We start from the raw sequence: 19058 nt of genomic DNA, 5'->3' as shown, positions 1-19058 counted from the left end.
ACTTACCTCGAACAAGCTGAATCCAATATCGAGCAAGCTAAACAATGCTCCAGAAATCCCATTATGTGCGTATCAACTTCTAAACGGCTCGAATCTAGTCACAATTAATTTGATTCAGCCCACAAAATTTATAGAAATTAATTTCATATCAAAATACTAATATTTTCACAAAATCTGAAATTACGCCCCAAAAATCACCCGCGGGGCCCACATCTCGAAATCCGACGAAACTCACAAAATATGACAACCCATCCAATTACAAGTTCAACCATATTAATTTTACTTAAATCCGACTCCAAATCGGTATTCAAACTTGAAAAGTTCGTTTTGTGACATTATAAAAATTTACTTCTATTTCTCTTGAAGATTCAAAAATCTTACACCAAAAATGAAGATGAATTCATGGAATATAATCACAAGAGAGTTAAGAACACTTACCCCAAGTTGTGTGAAAAATTTTCTCTCCAAAATCGCCCAAACCGAGCTCCAAAATGTCCAAAATGAGAAACTTTCTCGGAACCCTCGTTTTTAAACACTGCCCAGGCATTTCCGCACTTGCGGTGCCTGGGCTCGCACCTACGCATCCGCATTTGCGTACAAGAATGTGCACCTGCGGAAAACAGTCGGCCCTCTAAAAACTCGCATCGGCGGCGATATTCTTGCATCTGCGGGCTTCGCAGATGCGCATTCCCCTTCGCACATGCGGCCTCGCAGATGCGGCAAATTCCTCGCACCTGCGAGCACTGTCCATTCCCACTCTTGGCCGCTTCTGCAGCTTATTTCATGCACATGCAGCTTCGCAGGTGCGATCACATCAGTAGGTAGCAGTTCCAGCATTTCCTTAAGTCCAAATTTGATCCGTTAACCGTCTGAAACTCACCCGAGGCCCCCGGGACCTCAACCAATTGTATCAACAAGTCTCATAACATAACACGGACCTACTCGAGGCCTCAAATCATACCTAACGACATCTAAATGATGAATTACTCCTCAATCCGAAATCATTAAACCTTGAAACTTCAAATTCTATAACTTACGTCGAAATACATCAAATCACGTCCGATTGACCTCAAATTTTGCACACAAGTCACATTTCACATTACGGACCTATTCAAATTTCCAGAATGGGATTCCGACCCCGATATCAAAAAGTCAACTCCCCGATCAAACTTCCCAAAAATTAAACTTTTGGCAATTCACGCCAAATTCCACTACGGACCTCCAAAAAAAAATTTGAACATGCTCATAAGTCCAAAATCACCATACAGAGCTATTGGAATCATCAGAATTAAATTCTGAGGTCGTTTACACATAAGTCGATATCCGATCACTATTTTAACTTAAGCTTTAATCCTTGGAACTAAGTGTTCCAATGGATTCCAAAACCTCACTGGACCCGAACCAATTACCTCGGCAATTCACATAACAGCTGTAAAGTACAATTTGAGCAGTAAAGGGGGAAGCAAGATTGTAATACTCAAAACGACCTGTCGGGTCGTTACACCAACTGTAGGAAAATTATCAATGATCCTGGTTCCATCACTAAGGAGGAGCCCAGTATACCCCCAGGGGAGTCAAATGAATGGTCCTCTTCAACCCCTAACCCAAGCCATGAATCGTGCTAAGACTTTCATTATATGGAATATTAGGGGAGGTAACAATGAAGATTTTAGAAGGAATTTCCACGAGCTTATAGCCACACATCACCCTTGCATGGTCACTCTGCTAGAGACTAGGATGGCAAATCATGGTAGTTTAATGAATGAATTTGGTTTCACAGACATGATCGAAGTCCCAGGTGAGGGACAATCGGGTGGAATGGCAGTTCTTTGGGATACAAGCTTAGTGAACGTCAATAATTTTGTCAAAAGAAACAATGAGATCCATGCGCTGATCGAGGTATCCCCTATATGCCATACTTGGTTATTTTCCTCTATATATGCTAGTACAAACATATCAATTAGAAATAACATGTGGGATAACATCACTAATATTTTTGATAACTACAAAGATGCTTGGTTACTAGGGGGACTTTAATGATGTAATGGTAGCTAATGAGAAATTTGGCGGTAACCCTATCAATAGAAGACGAACTACTAAATTATGGTCAAAAATTAACTATTGCAAACTAATGGATTTGGGTTTTAAGGGTTGTAAATATACGTGTTCTAACCACCGAAAAGTCAGTAGTGACCGTATTATGGAAAAATTAGATAAATTATTAGCTAATGAAAAATGGGTGGACTTATTTAGTAAGGCTTCTGTCATTCATTTACCTAAAACTCACTCAGACCACAACCCAGTGCTCTTAGAGTTAATTCTAAATCCGCATAACCCTCTCCCCAAGCCTTTTAGACTAGAAAACTTCTGGAGTGGGCATCCAGAATTTGGAAACATAGTTAAAGAATGTTGGCTTACTAACAGATTTATTAAGGCTTCAAATATATTTAAACATCGTATCATTGACTGGAAAAATGATACCTTTGGTGACCTCTTTAAAAAAGAGAGGAAGATACTGGCTACGCTAAATAGTATACAAAAATCTACCTCTTATGGCTCTAGCAACTTTCTTAATCAGTTGGAAATTTCTCTTAAAACTGATTATAATAACATTCTAAAGATGGAAGAGGATTTATGGAGAATAAGATCTAGAATAAATTGGCTAAATGAAGGAGACTCTAATTCAAAATTCTTCCATATAAGTGCCACTAATAATAGAAGGAAGAATAAAATTATCTTTTTCAAAGATTCAGAAGGAAACTAGATAGATGATCCATCAATAAATATGGATCACACTCTCCTACTTTGAACAAATCTTCTCAACAAGCCATAGTTATTCAAAATGGTCCTCTATAAAATGTGACCCTCCCAGTCATCAAAGAATAGACCTATCATCTCTTGATGCCAATATATACCCCTCAGAAATAAAAAATGCTATATTTTCCTTCAAACCCTTTAAATCACCGGGTTCTAATGGTCTACACCCATTTTTCTTTCAAAAGTATTGGCAATTCCTAAAATCCTCAGTCATAGAACTTTGTCGTCAAGCCTTTGAATCAGTAAACCTACCAGTAGACATAAATGATACATATCTCTGCCTTATTCCAAAAATTCCTAATGCTAACAATCTGAAAATTTTTCGGCCTATTGGTTTATGTAACACTATTTACAAAATTATCACAAAAACTATTGCTACAAGAATTAAGCCCTATCTTACTAAGATTATTAGTCCATACCAATCTAGTTTTATTAAGGACAGACATACGTGTGATAATGCCATAATAATCCAGGAGCTTATGTTAAAAATGCACAAACAATTAGGCTCCAAAAGCAAATATGGTCCTTAAAATAGACCTTGAAAAGGCATTTGACCGTTTAGAATGGTCATTTACATACAAAACTCTTCGTCACTTCAAATTCCCTACGAAGATCTCAAAGCTCATTATGAGTTGCATAACCACTAGTAGAATATTTGTCCTAGTGAATGGTAGTAGAAGCAATTTCTTTAGTCCTAGTAGAGGTATTAGACAAGGTGATCCTTTATTCCCATATATATTTATCCTCTGTATGGAAATGCTATCCATCCAAATCTGTCACAATGTAGACATAGGAACTTGGTCTCCTATTAGTATGGAAAGAAACCAATGCCAATTATCACACCTCTTCTATGCAGACGATCTTACTTTAATATGTAGAATTGATAAAAAAGTCTCCTACTACTATTCTTAATTGCCTCAATTTTTTCTGTAACATATCAGGCCAAAAAATAAACTACACAAAATTAAAAATAATTGTATCAAAAAAATGTCCCAATCACACCTCCAAGGAACTGGCAAAGCTTTTTAAAATCAACATTAGTAAGAACTTTGGAAAATATTTAGGATTCCCTATTACCAATAATAAACCAAAGTCTTCGTATTACCAATTTATCATTGACAATATGACCAATAGATTGGCCTCTTGGAAATCAAACTTCCTTAACATGGCAGGTAGGACTACGCCTGCCTTTGCCACACTAAACAGTATGCCAACTTACATTATGCAATATAACTACCTCCATATAAAAATTCTCAAGCATATTGACAAAATTCAAAGAAATTTCATCTGGGGTTCTACAAAAAACACTAAGAAAATTCATCTTATTGCCTGGGACACTGTGACCAGAGATGAGTGTAATGGAGGGCTTGACATCCGCTCAGCAAAACATAAAAACCTTATAAATTTGGCAAGCCTCACTTGGAGACTTCTTCATAACACACAAAATCCTTGGTCAAAATTTCTTTCTTCAATATATGGTTCCAACAAAAACATTAAAAACACCTCCTTTATATGGAAAAGTATGATAAAAGGCTGGAAAATTTGTAATAAAGGTATAAAATGGATTCCCCGCTCAAACTCCAATTTAAATATTTGGCAATCGAACTGGATCCCTAGGTCCCCAAACCTTAGACAACTTGTGGAGGGTCCTCTCACGGAGTCTTGCAAAAATCTTACCATCAAAGATATTTGAGATAATGATAAGTGGGAGCTAGGAAAAATCTCATTTAAACTTCCCAAACATATTAGGAATTGTATCCTAGCATTACAACCTAGGACGGGCTATAGCGATATCATGACTTGGGATCTAACTGGGGATGAAAATTTCTCTTCGAAAAGCTGTTATAAATTAATTATCCCCAGCAATCAGCTTTCAACGGATTTTAGTTGGCTCTGGGAAATGAGGTGCCCAAATAAGATCAAATATTTATTGTGGAAATGCCTTCACAATAAACTCCCCAGTAGATCCTACCTCCACCATATTGGCATAAACATAGATCCTACATGTCCAGTTTGAAAAAACGATAAGGAAACAACTGAGCATATTTTTATCAACTGCAAAGCAGTCTGCAATTACTGGAACATAAGGGGTTTTAATGCCTTTCCAAACCATAACATGTCCCATTGGCTGGAAAACATTTAAAATTTGAATATCACCACTCCCACCCCTCACCTCCCATGAATCCTTTTGTCCTGTGGAGCATTTGGCTCAACCGTAATAACAATAATCACTATAACACAAGATACAACTTTAATACAAAACACGCCATAGCTCTAGCAACAGAATATAAGCTACTCACTGAAAGGGAACAAATTAATGTTCCTTTCCATGCAATTAAAGTTGCATGGCACAAGCCCTTCCCAAACTTCTACAAACTCAATATTGACGGAGCATTCAAAGATAAGGATAAATTAGGGGGTTTAGGAGGCCTATTCAGAAATCATAATGGCAGCTGGATAATGGGTTTCCAACACTAATGCCCAGCAACCTCACCTCTGCAGGCTGAACTTCAAGCACTAAAGGAGGGTCTCAACATAGCTCTGACGAAGGGTTACACTCCTTTGATCATTGAAACAAACGCAACAAAGGTAATCAAACTAATTAATTATGGGTGTGCTTCTCACGATTTGATTATATGCACCTGCAGGTGGTTAATGCTCCATCTGAAGCAGCCGTCAATCATCCATAATTTCAGGAAAGGGAACAAAATAGCCCATAAACTGACAAGGGAAGCTCTTAAAGATGGAAAAAAACATCAACTCCTAGACAGACCGCCCCCTTATGTTATAAATAATCTGGCTACAGATAGGGCGGAATGTGTTTATTTTGTTAAGACTATTATTGCCGATGTATGTTGTAGGCTAGCCAACTGGGGCAATACAAATGTCCTTAAAGGCTTGTAGTTTTCTAGATGATGTAACAAACAATATTCCGTAGCTTATATATATTCCCCTTTTGTCAACAAAAAAAAAAAGAAAATAAAAGTTAAACTTGAAACTAAAAGAGAAAGAAATTTTAATTGCACGTGATATAAACTAATTGTTGATACCCAATTTTGCCCTCATATTTTTTCAAATAGTATATATACTTTTAAAATATCATTTTTGCATCATTATTTAGTTTACAAGCATTTTTCTATAATTTTTCATAATTTTAGTGCTTCAAAATTGATTTTTCTTACATTTAAATTACTTGAATATCTATTAATGACTCCTTCAAATTATTTTGTGATGACTTAATTACCTAAAACTATTATTTTCACCCATAATACACGTTTCAAATATTTTTTTTACTTCGTTTTATATAATTACATTAGTATTTTTAAGTTATTTGCACAATCTTGCAATAATAGCCTATATTTTACAATTTTATTGCATTCGTCATTTTATTCAAGGTCGAAGTAGTATATTACATTTTTATAATCTTCTACTATTATTTTAAAATATTAATTTGCATAAATGGTATTTTTATTTATCTATTTTTTATTAAATTATTTTCCTTAATTCCCTATTTTAAATCTGGCCCAAAATTAGGATTAATTTCAGACCATTAAGGTCCAAATAAACCCTTGGCCCAACAACCTCATCAGCCCAAACGACCCAATTCTCCAACCCAGTCCAAAAATCAAACCCAGCCTGTTTTAATCCCAGTCTGTCCAAAATTGATCAACGGCTCACAACATTTCCCCCCACTTTCCTTATATCCCCTCACCAAAACCCCAATCCCCATTCTCTCTCCAGTAACCGCCCTCAAACACTCCTCCCTCCCCCAGAAAAAACCTAGCCGCCCTCTTGTTCTTCTCCGAATCCCTCTCAATCATGGATTCCTTCCATGATTTTCTTGCCTTTTATGTATTATTTCAGTATTACCTGCAAGACCATGGTATCAATTAGTACTTGCCTAAACATGGCAAGTACTATCTCTCATAATCTGGTCGTTCAACTTTAATCGCTTGAATCTGGACGATATCTCGTCCATGTGCATCATGGCCATGCTAAATGGGTCCAATTAGCCAAGATCTCCGGCCAATTTTCGATTTCTGTCAATTAGGGTTTACCTAATTTTTCCCTAATCCGATTTTGTATTGATTCTGCATGTTATTATTTCCTTATTTGGATTGATTTTACAGTGTTTTCTTGATTCGTTTGCTTGATTTCTATTGCTATATAAACCCTCCCCATCCCCCTTTAATGGGGAGACTTTTTGACCACTGATTTTACTAAAACTCAAAGCTATTACTCTATTATTCTCTCATTCTCTACTTTGGCCCTTGGGCAGCTGAAATCCAAGGCTACCAGAATTTGATTTTTTTAAACTTTTCTTGGTGCGAGCACTGCCCGGGGTTCGTTTGAAGCCCTTGGGAACTCTGACGCATTAAGATCTTGGGTTCTGTTGCTCTTTGTTGGCGTTCAGAATACTGTGGAATTTGTTCTTCCTTGTTTATCTATTTGTCAACTGATAGCTGGTATGTTTCTTAGCTTTTGCGATTTCGTTTTTCTGCGTTCATGATTCGCATATTCATATCTCTGAAATTTCGTGACCTAAATGTTTCCTAGACCATCTCTGAGTGCAACTTTGTGGCATTGAACTTGTTTCATGATCTGAACTCCTTTAGCATTGATTTCACCTAAAAAAATTCCCAGTCCTGAAGTATGCATCTATACGTGCTTAACCTGAATAATTTGGACTCCCTTAAACTCGCTTAGACTAGTAGATTGGTATCTGAATATTTATCTCTATTGCCTAACACGAGTCTGATTCCCTGCTTTGTCCTGAATCATTGTAACGACTAGCTCATGCTTGTAATGTACTTAAGGCATTCATGTTAGCTATGATCCTCTCCATGTTAGTTTTATCACTTCATTATATTTTGGTCTGCTAAATCTTGTATCCTCCAGTGATTATTTGACACTTTTAGAATAGCTGTCCTAACTGGCATTATTCACTATGAAGTTTTGACATTTGTCTGTTTTATGGTTTTCTAGTATTGTGATGCTTAACTTGAATAATTTGGACCCATAGGTTTTAACCCTTTGAGTTGGTACTTTACTTTGAACTCGTCTTGGCATTGTGCACCTTTAATCTTTAAAAAAAAATATGATTCCATTAACGCTCAATATGTTTGCTGCCAATACGTTATCTCTTGCTAAGTATTGGATTTATAATAGCGACCTGCCCTCTAAGTTTTGTTGAACCTCTTGATTGGCATGTTCTGTGTTTTTAAGCAACTCTGCTATGTCTGCTTCTGAAATGCAAGTGTATCTCTTTAAAGTCTGTCACTAATTCATGTTCTCTCAATCTCATTTTCTATCTGTATCATTCTGAGTCTGTCATTCTTGGTCGGCTGAAAGCCAAGGCCACCAAGACTTTCACCATTGTCCTCACTAGTGTGAGCACTACTCGGGGTCCATTTGAGGCCCTTGCGAACTCTGACACACTAGGGCTTGGGGTTTTTTGGCCATTCTCTTTACTTCTGATACCTGAGTTATCTCAGACACCCAATTATTTCCTCAGTCTATCTGTTGAGCATATAAGCTGTTTAAAATAATTTCTGAGTAACTCGATGTTTGGTCATGTAGTCAATCTATGGCTGTCTTGTTTTGGTTTGGGTTTTTCACTTTGATTTCTGGTTTGATGATGGATGCAGTCCCTATTAATCGGGGCGTGCTAATTTGGTGAAGGAATCTTGTTGGAGGCCCAGGCAATGATGGGTATTTTTTTGGGCCTATTATAGATCCACTGTTATTGTTTGTACAATTTCTTGTAATTACATTACTGGGCCTGTAATAACTTTGTAATAAACAATTGAGGTATTTGTAAAGCAGGAAAACGGGTATGTTTAATGTTTGCATGGATGGGTAGCCATCATGCTTATTGGATTCATATGATTTATTTATCCAACCTGCTATATATGCCTTTCAATTTTGGGTGCACTGTTAGAAATCATGTCATTAGGATAATCACACACACACACTACTCGTCTACCATTAAACATGAGTTCAAATGCTTCATCTATTTCTATGTCTACTGCTACGTGTTTCTAGACAGCATGCCTATAGGAAGTAAACACTCCTTCAATTTGCATAACTACTTCAAATACATTAGAAATCATGCATGTAGGATTTTTAATTAGTTAATTGCCATTTCTATTATGATGCTCACCTAGAAAACATGTCTATAGGGACTAAATAGTGCAAAGGTCCAAATATGCCCTTGTACTATACGAAATTAAGCATATTTGCCCTTCGTTAATACTTTAGCTCAAATATGCCCTTACCGTCACATAGTTGGTCCATATATGCCCTTAGAATTACACAGTTGGCCCATATATGCTCTTTTCAAAACGGAATTCACCCAAACTAATTAGTTCTTTCGTTACTTGTATTAAAGTGTATTACAAACACTATTTCCTTTTTATTAGTACTTTTTTTCTTTACCTTTCTCTTTTCTTTCTTATTTTTTCTTTTCTTCTCTTTTTTCCCTTTTTCTTTCTCCCTTATGCGTTTCCTCCATAACTGATGTCTTCTCCATTTTCGTCACCAATTTCACTTGACAAAACTCATGAATTCCAATTACTAAGAAAATCCTCCCATAAGGTAATCAAGTTCCAATTTCACTGGCCCTCTAAATAAACGAAATTATATTGTTCCAAAAATTATGGTTTAAACTTTAAAATAATAAAAACATCTCAATCTTTAATAATACTCAAAAGACCAAAATATTTAAATTATTTTCAGAAAGATAATTTAATGATTAAAAGCCTGGAGTTCAAGTTGTAGTGTTATAAATTTGAGTTGTTAGTCCTTTTTTATCTTTTTTCAACTAGACATTTTCAATTTTTTTTATTAACTATGTAAATTCGGAGTGTACATGGAACGAGTTGGTTCAATTTTTATCAAAACCAAACCAAACCAATTATATCGGGTTGGATTGTTCGGTTTTGTTGGTTTTTTCGGGTATTTTGTTATACAAATATTATTTCAATCTTACTTTGTTAAATGTTTTAGAACTAAATATATGTTCAGTAAAAATTAAAAAATTGACAAACATATGATCTATAAAAATATTCTTATGGGAGAATTTTCTTAGTAATTGGAATTCATGAGTTTTGTCAAGTGAAATTGGTGACGAAAATGGAGAGGACATCAGTAATGGAGGAAATCGGATAAGGGGGAAAAAAAAGGAAAAAAAAAGAGAAGAAAAGAAAAAAGAAGAAAGAAAAGAGAAAAGTAAAGAAAAAAAAGTGCTAATAAAAAGGAAATAGTGTTTGTAATACACTTTAATACAATTAGCGAAAGAGCTAATTAGTTTGGGTGGATTCCGTTTCGAAAAGGGCATATATGGGCCAACTGCGTAACTCTAAGGGCATGTATGGACCAACTATGTGACGGTAAGGGCATATTTGAGCTAAAGTATTAACGAAGGACAAATGTGCTCAATTTCGTATAGTACAAGGGCATATTTGGACCTTTTTCGGACTAAATATAGGAAATCAGTTCCAATCGCCAATCTTTAGAAATTCTGCCTATAGGATATCACCGCTCCTTTTAATGCGGAACACTTCAAACGCTGTTTATCGTTTCACCATGTTATTGTTAAAAAGCACGAGCAATTCTAAGTACTTTCCAATCTATTCATTGTCCTCTACTGCGAAAATCACTTAGAAATCATGTCAATAGGTTTAATAATTTATTTCTTTAATAATCAACATGCGATAACCGTAATTATTTAGGAATCATGTCTATAAGTGGCGCCTTAAACTGCCTGCCTATTTGAATCCATGGTCATCTAGAAATCATGTTTGTAGGGCTTAATGATCTCTAATTCTGTCTCAGTCCTGAGACTGTCTAAACGCATGATATAAGAAATTGTTTTGCGTGCATTTGTCGCCTAAGTGTGGAGGCTAATTTAAGCCCTTAACTGCCCTTATATGAAGTCCTACGTGTTTTTTATGTCGCCTAACTTTTAAACATTTTGAGCAGCCTAGGTAAAGTCTAGAACTACCTAAATAGAGGTCCAAAACCAACTGGACCATAAGTATTGGACGGGTAATACACGCATAGGGCACGACTTAGAATTGAATTAGACCGCGTTTAAGTAAACAACTTTAACATAGTAATCGGGTAGCAGGAGATGATAGTCTGTGCCCGCTGAATAATATGAGAAACTCCCTACCCCAAGGGAGTTGCGAAATATTATTTATGTTGCACGGGGTGATCATTTAGGCTAAAAAACTTAGGACTCCACTTTCCTTTATATGTTTGCTATTAGAATTGGAATAGTTGTATCTCTATATTCGTATTAAGATTTTTGTAATAAAATTCTTTGATATTTATATTCTCTTTGCTTATTTGATCACTTAGCCTAATCCACATAATTTTAAGTTCGACCGGGATCCACAGTTGTGGACCTCGAAGGGTGCCTAACACCTTCTCTTATGCGGGACTGCGTGCCAATACTACTGTTATGAACACTCTAGACTACCTAATCTACTACCCTAATCCTCGACCTCCACACCGTCCTATCAAGGGTCAGGCCATCGGTCAGCTGAAGCTGCGTCATATCTTGCCTAATCACCTCTCCCCACTTCTTCTTCGGCCTACCTCTACCTCTTCGTAGGCCCTCTAATGTCAACCTCTCACACCTCCTCATCGGGTCATCTGTGCTCCTCCTTTTCACATGTCCAAACCACCCAAGCCTCGCTTCCCGCATCTTATCCTCAATGGGCCCCACACCCACCTTGTCGCGAATAACCTCATTCCTGATCCTATCTAACCTGGTGTACCCGCATATCCATCTCAACATCTTCATCTCTGCTACCTTCATCTTCTGTATATGAGCGATCTTGACTGGCCAACACTCCGCCCCATACAACATCGTTGGTCTGACCACCACTATATAAAACTTACCCTTAACTTTCGATGACACCTTCTTGTCACACAAAATATCGGAAGCGAGTCTCCATTTCATCTACCCGCCCCAATACGATATGTGACATTTTCATCAATCTCCCCATCCCCCTGAATAATAGACCCAAGGTACTTAAAACTCCCTCTCCTAAAGATGACCTGCGAGTCCAGCCTCACCTCCCCTTCCCCTCCTTTGAGTCTCGCCACTGAACTTACACTCCAAGTATTCTGTCTTGGTTCTGCTCAACTTGAAACCTTTAAATTCCAAGGTCTGCCTCCATACCTCTAATTGCACGTTCACACCGCCTCACGTCTCGTCAATCAATACAATATCATTTGCAAATAGCATGCACCACGACACCTCCCCTTGGATGTGGCGCGTCAGTACATTCATCACCAGAACAAACAAAAAAGGGTCGAGTGTCGACCCTTAATGCAACCTCATCATAACCGAAAAATGGTCTGAGTCCCCACCCACATTCTTCACTCAGGTCTTTGCTCCATTGTATATATATAATCAGGGGATGCTCCACTTATCCACTTTGGATTATTGAAGGCCTAAGGGTGTGCAATAGAAGAAAGCATAGTATTTTTGAAGATTCCTGCCAAAAAGAAAAACACTAATAAATGAAAGGCAGAATAGCCTCGTAAACATTTATAGTTGTTCGTGTTTGTCATCGCGGTCCCTATACTCAATGAAGTTTCATCTAGACACTTATAATTATTCAAAGTCAGTATTTTAAACTCTCTGACCATTGACCAAGTCTATGTGGCAATTTAATTTCTGAACTGGACAAAATATGTGTATTTCACGCGTATAAAGAGCGTGAACATAAAAATTTAAATAAAAAATGATTAAAATAAGGGAAAAAACGAAAACGAAAAATACAAAAAATCAAATTAGAGAAAAGAAAGAAAAGGTCAAAGTTTGTTTTTTCTCTTTCACTTAACGTTCTGCTCCCCCAACCCCAAATGCCCTCCCCACCACCTTTTCATCTACCAGTGACATCCCTTATCGCCACAGATCCAAAACTTCTAGTCAACCAGTTGACCGTGTTGGCTTTTCCAGCCATGTCAAGAAAACCCAGATCTTGGTAACCTTTGAATTGGAATAACTGTGGCAAAAAATTTAATGGATGTTAAGATTGTACCCACAATTTATTCTTTTTGGTGCCTTGCTCTATGCAGACAATAAACAGAAAGTGGAAGGAAGCTAAAGATGCGATTTTTTTCTTCCTTAAGAGGATTTTGGAATTCTTAATTGATGACGTAAGAACTAATACAGAGTGAGTTTTCCGGCCGGTGATGTTGCTTGTTGTTCTATATCCCTGGTCCGCTCGTTGTTTTGGTTTTGGGCGAGGAGACCGGCGACCAATGGTTGAAGGGGGAGGCAGAAGCAGAGGAAAAGAAGGCATAGAGGGTGGTGGTTGACTGCGCAAGAGGAAGAGAAGGAGAAGTAAAAATAATATTTTATAAAAATAAATAATGACGTGGTTTAATTTAGATGAGGTGGATCTGATATGTCCCCCATGTTAACTCGAGTGAGCAACACACAATGTCAAAAGTGTTTAAAACATATGTTTTGATCAAGGTTGAAACTTCATAAAGTAGGAGGACCGGAATGTCAAACCTGAACAAGTAAAAGTGTTTATTAGCCTATTCTGCCAAAATGAAAACAAATCAACTTCACATTTGGTCCTGTCTTTACACTAACATGGATACCTACTTGCCCTCTAATGTCACAAAATATCCACCAACGTAAAATTCCTTGGTGAGTTGAGTATTCCACCTGGTAATGTCAAAATACACAGCCTATTGAACCAAATACATAAAAGGAGACAGGATGATCAGCAGCCCTATACCTTGCAGTCCTGCATTTGCAAAGAATTTTCTGCGAAGGTGATATATGTTGGAGAGCGATTAAGGCTTCCAAAGTCATGTTCTTTCAGATTCAACAAAGATCAAGTCTAACAACAGGGACCATCTGAAGAAATAACCACAGCAACCACAAAAGACATGTAGCACTTGCAAACAAGCAACCAGAACTTTGCATGTGCAGACTATTCCAGAGTATTTAGTGCGGACCAGATGGAAGCAGAACCATGTCTTACCCCTCAGCCATAGTAGCAGATGGGAAAAATCTCATGATGAAGCTAGAAAGGGACCAAATACATATCACCCCAAGGAATTGAAGGACATTTAAAAGTGTGCTCAATGAGCCATTTATTGCCAAGTTCTGGGCAGTCATCTCTGCTCCTCTTACTGTCAAAGAAAGGGCTGTTACCAGTTGCGCTGCCCTATTCAGTTGATGCAACCTGTAGACCTGTAAAATTGTGCCAAAGAAGGATAAAGTAACCTCATCAACTACCATAAAACTTGCTTTCATAAGTGTTAAAATATTCAATCAGAAAGGTGAGCACAAAATTCTTTCAAGACGACTTGGAAGCAATATGACGTCAAACAATCATCTTACTGAATATTGGATAAAGTATCCATCCTTTTGGAGAGGCATATTGTGAAGTTATTTCACAAACAAAACAGAATGGTTATCAGAAACAACCTAAATAGAAAAGATACAAGTGTGACCTCCAAGTAAATATACAAGTATGACATTATGGTAAAGGTACAACTACGACATTCAGGAGCAAACTGAAACTTCTAGTACTGGTGTAGTCGGCTTAACTGGATTTTCCATTAAAACAACGAAAGTATACATGGGTAATAAAAGTTTGAATAGAGTTCAATGAGTCAACATAGTTAAGCTTGAAAATGAAAATTGTCATCCACGGATCTGGCGGAGTGTTTTAAAGGCAGTAAAAAAGATAGTTTTTACAGGTAATTTGAAATATTTGAAAGGGTTTAAACGTCTAGATTCTAAAAGGTTAAGTTTGAAGAACTGCAAAAAAAATTCAATGAAACACAATGGAGGGTTTTGGGGGAGGGCGGCCCTATTCCTGATGACATTTCAGAGTTGCAGCTAATGGGGCCACAATACAACAAAACTCACAGTGGTCAGTGCTCAATGTTTTCTCTCTCTATAAACATTCCAGTGAAATTACCAATTCGATTTAGTCCTTACCTGAAAGATAATGGGGATAACAGACCATGAAGGTGAGTCAATATATCTTGCATACTGCTCAAAAGCAAATTGAACAACTATACCAACAAGGTAGGGGGCGAGAGTAGCAGAAGCAGCAGGACCAGTCCATGGCCAAACAAACCCCATGGTCACCATTGGAATTATTAGACTAAGTGCCAGTACAGCAATTGAAGATATTCTATAACCGAGTGGTGGGATAATTTTCCTTTCAGAAGATACTAGCTCAAGCGGTCTCCTTAGACGATCTATTAGGAGAAGAAACACTGCTACTCCACAGTAAAAGAGAGCCTCTGTGAAGAACAAGATGAGGAAATCTGCAGGTCGAGAGCACAGTTCATTTAGCGAAAGTGCAATGACATGATACTCGTAATAAAACTTTAAAAAGGATACTGTAGCATGAATGATTAAATAAGAACAAGGCAAAGATGATTGATATTTCAGTCACACAACAAACACCTGATTTTGACACAGATATTGTGTTTGGTGGACACAAGATATCCTACTAGTATTAACACATGATCCTCCACGGTGCAAACTTTAGTGCAGATATGTCTAGTTTCTTCAAGTTGCAGGCACTTCTCCAGAATCCATACATCAATATTTTGCAGAAGTTCTAAGGACCTGATGGTTAACAACAGCGACGTACTTGTGGTCGGACAGAGTATTTTTGTTTGGAGAAGGAAAGAATAAGAAAAATGAAGTGAGAACAAGCTCATGGAATCCCAGACAATTTATGCTTGATAGAAAAAATTATGAAGATTGCTTATACAAGCTTCAGAAGATTTCCATTTATAAAATACTATGTAAGCTTCAACTTAAAGGACAATTGGAAACAACCTCTCTACCTGCATAAAGGTAGGGGTAAGGCTGTGTACTCACTTCACTACCCTCCCCAAACCCCACTTGTGGGATTACACTTGGTATATTGTTGTTGTTGCTTCAACTTAAAGGACAATAAGAATGAGATTAACCTGCAAACATATTATGGATGAGTGTTTATTTCATTTGTTATTCTACTGCCAATAAAAATAAGATGCTGCAATCAGAAGGATCATGATACCTTTTTCATTTATTTTTTCTTAAGGCCTTTTTGGAGGGTTTAAGCAGGATAAACTAAATGAAACAAATATAACTATGCCAGAAATATGTTATAGCATAAGTTTTGCATACCAGTTAACAACGAGTCCTCAAATATAGTTGATAATATCCTGCGCAAGTAAAGCGAGGGAAAGATGAAAGAGGCTACAAGAACAGCTGGACCAACAAACCACAGTAGAATGTTCTGGTTCTTTTCAGCAGCAGGCATAAGGATTTCCTCCTCCCTTCTGTAAGGACGATTGTAGAACGATAGTACGCCAGGCTTACCACCAGCACCTTCCATTTGGACGTTTGAACTACTGTCAGAGGCAACAAATTCATCACCAGGATGTTCACTTTCTTGCTCGGAATCATCTTCCTCAAGCTCACTGTCGGCTAACTGGTCTTCTGCGGCGGCAAAGAAACTGAACTGTTTCCTACTGGAACTTCTCAGCACCTTTAGCTTTTCAGGCACAAAGTGGTGTGACCTAACAACTTGCAAAGGCAGAAGACAGCCAAAGCAATGGGGGAAAAAAGAAAAGAAAAATGGAAGATAACAAAGTTATGGCAAGTCATTCTGCAGAACTTTAACACTCACTTTGTGGAACTTGCTATTAGTTGAGAGGCAACAAGAAGTGTCTCAAAGCACCGAATAACAATTTTACCTCCAGAAGAAGTGAACCAAATACTAACATCTGCACCCTTGCTTTACCTAGTGTTACTCCATCTTACAAAGAGAATAAGAGATTCAAGGGAGGATATGCAACTTAAACTTTTTTGTTTGGATAAAGGAAATGCATCTTAAAACTGTATTCAGATAATAGAGGAAAATCACTGCTTAATTGCATCATAAAATTTTAATCTTAAAACAAACTTTCCAATTTGATTAACTACCTTTATCATTTCTTAGACGTTCCGGAACAAATCTCCACATGAACACTCTTGGTCTTGCACTCACCTGGATGGTAAAGCATGGATCAAACAAGCATTCTACAAAAGATTGCTTAGATCACCGCATAATGATACTAGAGAAAAAAATCAAGAAAATACTTTATAACTTGTATGCTTATCCAATAGATTGCTTCAAGGATAACCCAAAAGGAAAAGGAGAACCATCTCATCATTTGACTGAGAATAATTCAGCACACTGCTCCAGTAATAACTAATATGGGTATGTGCATAAGACTCAAGGTATAAACTACAGTTGCATGCCAAAAGACCATGTCCATCATATTCAAACCAGTGAGTTTCAGGTCACAAGGAGGTCACTTATGAACAATTCCATTCTTTATCCAAGAAGGAATAAGAGACTATTCCATATGTATGGGACCTTATTCCATCCTTTCCTTTTTTACTTTTAAGGCACTTATGATTGCAAAATCTTTACTAAGTTCTTAAACTACCCAACAATTCAAGAGAATCTTTCTCTTGTTAAATTTCTCATAAGATTCAAACTCTTCCAGAGTAAGCCTTAGTCGGCAGGGTTAACCGGTACATATGCTGGTGGAGACAACAGGTACAAGATGGAATAGTCGAGTTGTCGAGGTGTGTGCAAGTTGGCCCAAACACCATGCTCATTTTAAAAAAGAAGAGTACGACATGCTATTAGTCAAACCCATCTTGGAAATGTATGAGTTTAAGTGTTTTACCTAATTGGAACTTAACTACATCATTTTAATTTTATATCATATTGCAATAACTCGGCCCAACCATTTCTTTAACTCATTTTATCAATAAATCATTTTGGTCTCGTATTCCTAATTTTTGATAAAGTAAGGTAATTCTATAATTTTTAGCACCAAAAAGGTCCTGCAAAAGTACAAAAAATTAAAGCATGATCCCGACAACAGTTACAATATCAATGCATCCAAAAAATCCAAAAGAAATGATGGATTTTCCAGAGTATCGCTCCTACACCGACAATATAAATTTTTCTTTCAGATTCCGAATACTATGCTTAAGCCTCGTTTTTTAATATGTCCCAAAAAGGACAATGAAGAGTCCGTTGTGTAGTTCAAAGATGTACATCACACCAAATAGAATATTTAGTATTTACAGGATTTAACTCAAAATAACCATGATTCTTGTATTCATGTCCGCTAGGACCTCCATTAGAAGTTTTATGGGCTTGAATCACCTAAAAAAGAAATAAAACCAAAACATTGATGTTCCACTATCCTGAATAAAAGGATTCAAAACACCATGTGTCACACGAAAAAAAATCAGGGAACGTAAAAGGAAAAAAGTAGAACAAAAAGAAAGGGAAAATAACAAGTAAAAGTTCAAGTGTGTTTTAATAATTTCAGAGTTTAACACATTTGAAATCCCACTCCACCCACTCTTTAAACAGTTATTAACAACTACTGGGAAGTACATAATTTCTATGTAACAACAAGTTTTCTGAACATTCTTTTTTTTTCTTTTGATGGTGTTCGGTTCAGACTTGCACACACCTCAACAACTCCCAAAGCACTTGCTACAGCCAATAAGCAAATTTGCCGGGAAAGCCAGCCCACCAAATATTAAGAACATTCTTTAATCGAAGGAGGAATTTAATCAATATCAAAACGTAGGCATTTCAATAATCAAAAAGGGAAAAAAGGAGGAACAAAATCCGAAAAAGAATACATACCGTTCGAGTCTTCATGGATTGAAAAGGTGAAGAAGGGGAGGTGAAAACAGAGGAAAAAGAAGAACCAATTTTAACTGCCATTCTTTAGTCTTCACAAGTAACAGTGGCACTTAAGTCTACCAAATGAAGGATTTGTCTGGTTAACTACACTTAAGTCTACCAAATGAAGCCACTCGATTTTAAACCCAGTTGAGGAATTTTAGAGAGGAGTGAAAGAAAGAAAAATGTCTAGGGAAGCCACTTGTATTTAAACCCAGTTGAGGAATTTTAGAGAGAGAGAGAAAGAAAAAAGTCTAGGGCTGAAAGATACTTAGGAACGGGGTTTTAGGGGGTGTACATAAAATCGAAAAAAGTTAATTTCGAGTCGAACCGAATTAATTTGGTATTTTGGTTTCGATTTTTTCGATTTTTCGATATATTTTGGTATAAAAATTGCGATATTTTGGTACGGTATAAGTATTGACTTTTTGATATTTCGGTATACCGAAATACCGAAATATTTTAATCCAAGCCCAACTTTTT

The 19058-nt window shown here is 36.9% G+C and overlaps 1 protein-coding gene across 1 annotated transcript; it reads right to left on the bottom strand.

The window, feature by feature from the left end:
- Positions 1-13349: 13349 nt before the first annotated feature.
- LOC107814921 (uncharacterized) lies at positions 13350-18842 on the bottom strand. The gene is made up of 5 exons (XM_016640425.2): positions 18537-18842; positions 16799-16862; positions 15998-16399; positions 14807-15141; positions 13350-14050 (listed from the first exon to the last, which is right to left on the bottom strand). Exons 1-5 carry the CDS (start codon positions 18615-18617, stop codon positions 13835-13837), a joined length of 1098 nt encoding a protein of 365 aa, XP_016495911.1. The 5' UTR covers positions 18618-18842; the 3' UTR covers positions 13350-13834.
- Positions 18843-19058: the final 216 nt, after the last annotated feature.

Source organism: Nicotiana tabacum, chromosome 24, assembly GCF_000715075.1.
Source record: "Nicotiana tabacum cultivar K326 chromosome 24, ASM71507v2, whole genome shotgun sequence".
NCBI lineage: Eukaryota > Viridiplantae > Streptophyta > Magnoliopsida > Solanales > Solanaceae > Nicotiana > Nicotiana tabacum.
The sequence above is the reverse complement of the archived record's forward strand: the minus strand, read 5'-3'. Positions and strand labels throughout refer to the sequence as shown.